Source organism: Loa loa, assembly GCF_000183805.2.
Source record: "Loa loa unplaced genomic scaffold supercont3.256, whole genome shotgun sequence".
NCBI lineage: Eukaryota > Metazoa > Nematoda > Chromadorea > Rhabditida > Onchocercidae > Loa > Loa loa.
In genome coordinates this window covers 74,460-79,128 of record NW_018108436.1, presented here as the reverse complement: position 1 = coordinate 79,128, position 4,669 = coordinate 74,460, and the positions used below count along the sequence as shown (strand labels likewise).

Below are 4,669 nucleotides of genomic sequence, written 5' to 3'. Positions count from 1 at the left end.
TAATAATAATAATAATAATGAGAATAATAATAATGATAATAATAATAAAAATAATAATAATAATAAATAATAATATACAATATGTCATTAAAATTTTTGTTATTAGAGAAAAACGTAAATATGAAGCTTAAAGATTTTTTTTTTTCAATTTTCTATTACTATTATATATGCATACTATTTCTTTTGAAATAATTGTCATCAAAATGTTTGACAATCATCTAAAATGATAAAAAAAGAACAAGAAAATATGTAAGCATAATCAAAAATTATGAACATATTTATTATCATTAGTACGAATTTATTGAGTTTATCATTATCAATTTTTGAAAAATTTATCAAATTACAATCTAACAATTAATCGCATTTCTATTTTCGAAGAAATTATTCAACATTATACATGGATTTATCAAAATCATTATCATTATCATTGCCAACTATTGACATTATCATTACCATTATCACTATTATTATTCATACTGATTAATTATCCATTAAAATACTTATTAATATTGTGAACTTTTAATTACTACTGAAATCTTATTTTGTTATTGTTATAGTATAGTCTACGATTGAAATGATTTGAAATGTGTGTGCAAATTTGCATATTTGATAATTTTTTTTTCAATCATTAAAAAAAGAATTAAAAGTTGAAAGTCTTTGAAAAAAAATTATTTATAACTTTGATTTGTTTGTTTATTTGTTTGTTTACTTGTTTGTTTGCTATAAAAAAGAAGGAAAAAGTTTCAAAGAAATAACTGTGCAAACGAAAAAAAAAAGAAAATGCATTTTTTCTTACCATAATAATAGTTTTGTTTACAGTAAACAAATAAATGATGAGTCATCGTAATTAATTTAGAAAATAAAAGGAAAAAATTGATAAAAAAGATGGGATCCATGCCAGCTTTTTTGATCCTTCTTCTCAGCTACTTACTTTATCCACTTGACTAATCCTTTCATTTAACTTTTTTTTTCCTTTTATGCAAATTATACCCAAAATCCTTTTGTTCTACCGTTATTTCTTATTCATCCTTTTCTTTCTTTCTTCCACTTTTTCCACATCTATTACCTCATTTTCCAACTCCTTTCCCTAATCTCTAATCATTGTTTTGTGCGCAAACTGTAAAATAAAATAATTGTCACACGTGTCACAGCTAATGTTGATTCTTTTTGTCTTTTATTATTCATTCATTCATTCATCCATCCATTCATTCGATGGACACAACGACACTACGACACTTACCACTTCAATCACAATGACAAAATTTGCATTTTCATTTCTTTTTTTCTTCCATTTAGATGATGGAATAACGTAAACATATGGATATTTCCATTCATTATTATCAACTATCATTTCAAGATGATAAATTTGTAAAATGATTATTCTTTAACTTTACAGAGAACTTTTGATGATAATTTTTAAATTTTGAAATTTTACTTATTTAAATAACAAAAAATAGTGATAATGATGACAATGAATAATGATTATAATGACAACTGATGATGATGATGATAATGACAATAATGATGCTGATGTTGATGATGATGATGAAAATAACAATGATGATAATGACAAACAGCTAAATAATTCATTAGGAATATGGGAATTTTGTCATAATAAGATCAGTAATTATATTATCCAAAATTTTTTTGAAAAACCGATATGATTAATCAATGATGATGGTGAAAATAGCAGGAATGAATGATGATAATGATGTTGATGATGATAGTGATAATGATAATTTACAATGATAGATGATAATGATGATAAATTATTGCTAAGAATACATTTGAATTTCTTCATTGTTCATTCATTTATTTCATTATCACTATCATCATCACTTTATGCACATCAATTCTCGGATAATTGTAATTAAAGATAAAATAAATTATTGAAATTAATTATTAAAATGTAAAGATCATTTGCTAATAAGAAGCATAATTCTTTGGATGCATAAAATATAACAAAAATTGAATGAAAAGATAAAGAAGTGATTAAAATTTGATTAATGAGCTGCAAAATGATAACATATCATTTTTTGTTTTTTTTTTTATTATCAGAATGAATCATAAGGTAATGAATCACAAGTAATTATAGTAGTAAAAATAATTACTTAATAATTTTCTCATTTCCATTCAATCAACTGAAAACAAACAAACAAATAAACAAAACTTTTGATCTTTACATAATACATTCCCAATTTTATGACTCATTTTATTATCACTTAAACAGATGAAGTACTGTCATATTTATTTATCGATGTAATTAACGAATTGAAGTAATGACAAGAAAGAGAAAGTAAAAAAAGAGAGAGAATAAGAAGGAAACAAAAAAAAAGAATTCAATACATATTATTAATGCTTTTATCTTCTTCTTCCTTGCCATTTTCGTATTTGAAGTGTTGCATATGTGGATAACCCAGTGATGATGATGATGGTGACAAGTTCAAGGGTCATTGAGTCAATGATATGTTTATGATCGGCATCTTTCGGTTCTTTTATTTCTTTTTTCTTACTCTTTTTTTTATTTATTTATTTATTTATTTTTTCCAGGTATTTTGATATAATGAATAGAAAGAATATTGGTGGAAAAAAGAAGAAAAAATGAAATAATGCAAAAGTACGAAAAAAAAAAAAGGAAAAAAAGAAAATGGATAGGATAGTTGTGGTCAGATGAATAAATGGACAAATGGACGAATGGACGGATGGACGGATAGATTACGGGTAGATTTAGGGATATCAGATTATCAGATTAATTTTCAATGATGTAATATGCACCGGTATCTTTCTTTTGATGATAACCCGATATATGAGAGCGGTAATGAAATGAACTATATGCAAAATATTGCCTATTTCAATTTTAACTTATTCCAATTTATCAAGAATAATAGATAATTAATGTTTAAAAAAAAAAAATGTCGGCAAATCCTTTTTGTTTTTTTTTTTTTTTTAAATATCCAAAATATTAAGAAGCAAAAAAGAGAAGGAAAAAGGCTTTAACATATCCGATCAGATCTGTTACAACTTACAACAACTTATAATGACAAATTGACCAGTAATGGGTAATCTGGCGTATGTGACATTTGGTTACTTCAAAAATCTTTCGTTTCAAGTAACCGAAGTATTACAGGAGGCAACAAGTAATGTAATATTTTTGGATCAGATCTGTTATAATTTACAGGCTAAAAAAAAAGTTGAACGAAGAGAACTTTTTTTTTTAAAAAAAAAATAAAACCAAAAAACATTTTTTAAATTCAATGTATTATGAAGCAGTGAAAATTTTTAAATTTTAATAATATTTTTGAAAAAGAAAAACGCGAATTTTTAAATTTAATAACAGTTTAATTCGTGCTTTGTTATTCCTTTTCCTTCATTTATTTCAAAACAAAAAAAAAAAAAAAGAGAGATTTGTATTTAAGCATATAATTCAAACATACTGCAAATAGTTAATTAAAATATTGGAAATGATTTAAATTCATTTTTCATTTTTTTTTTTGTTTAAAAACCATTTAATTTTAGATTTGACGAAATAGCAAATTTTTTTTTCCAGTTTATTATTGCTGTATTTAAGAACATTTGTATCGTTTATGAAATTATCGCTCTTTGTAAATGCATGATTACTGTATCGAATAAATTATATACCGTCAAAAACTGTGAAAATATATTGAAAATATTTGTGGGAAAAGAAAAAAGGTAAGAAGGAAACGTTTTAAAACTTTTTCACTCGTATCCGAATTCAATTTTAATCACAATTAATCAAATAATTACAGTATCAGACGATTTATAAACTGTTAAGCATTATGAATACATATTTATTTATTTTGCAAAAACATGCAAATACATATATTTTTAATTAAAAATTTAATCATAATATACAATCATTGTAATATTTATACAATAGATTTGCATATTCACAATTATACGGTATAAATAAATTAATCATACTACACGTCATAATACATTATCATGTTAAATAATCATAATACACAATAATAATAAATAATCACAGCGCATTATCATGATAAATTTACAGCGATACGATATACATAAACATAATACCATGCCATTACATTTATTAACAATGAATAAAATTAACATTAATAGTAATAAAGATAATAATCATAATAAATAAATAGATAAACAAACTAAATAAATAAATAATAACAATAACAATGATTATGATTATAGTAATAGCAACGATAATAATAGTAACAATAATGATAGCAATAACAATAATAATAATATTTACTAATAATAATAGGTATTCGTTTTTCGCTTTTTTTATTTTTCCTTCTTTCTTCTTTTTTCTCCGATGCTATTTAAATGAAAGCCAAAAGTAATTACACCACAAAATTGTTATTTAATTTAATTTAAATAAAGCATTTCATATTTATTATAGAACGAATCGACCCAATAATACAATATAAAAGCAGTTTATATTAACGAATACCAATGAAAAGCATTTGTCACCATTCAATGACAATAATGTCAATCAACGAAATCGAAATAGCTATTTAAAATTGCCTTTGCATTTAATATTATTCCTGGTTAATTCTAATTGTAAATTTATTCAGCTCCCACCGTCTCATATATGAACACTGTTCAAATACATCAATAATTAATAATAATAATAATAATAATAATAATAATAATAATAATAATAATAATAATA

At 23.2% G+C, this 4,669-nt stretch overlaps 1 protein-coding gene across 1 annotated transcript; it reads left to right on the top strand.

Moving 5' to 3' along the window:
- Window positions 1-1,487: 1,487 nt before the first annotated feature.
- Window positions 1,488-1,749, top strand: LOAG_12801 (hypothetical protein; the record flags this gene model as incomplete). The annotated part of the gene is made up of 2 exons (XM_003148313.1): window positions 1,488-1,623; window positions 1,694-1,749. The coding sequence occupies 2 exons, from the start codon at window positions 1,488-1,490 to the stop codon at window positions 1,747-1,749; spliced, it is 192 nt and encodes a 63-aa protein (XP_003148361.1).
- Window positions 1,750-4,669: the final 2,920 nt, after the last annotated feature.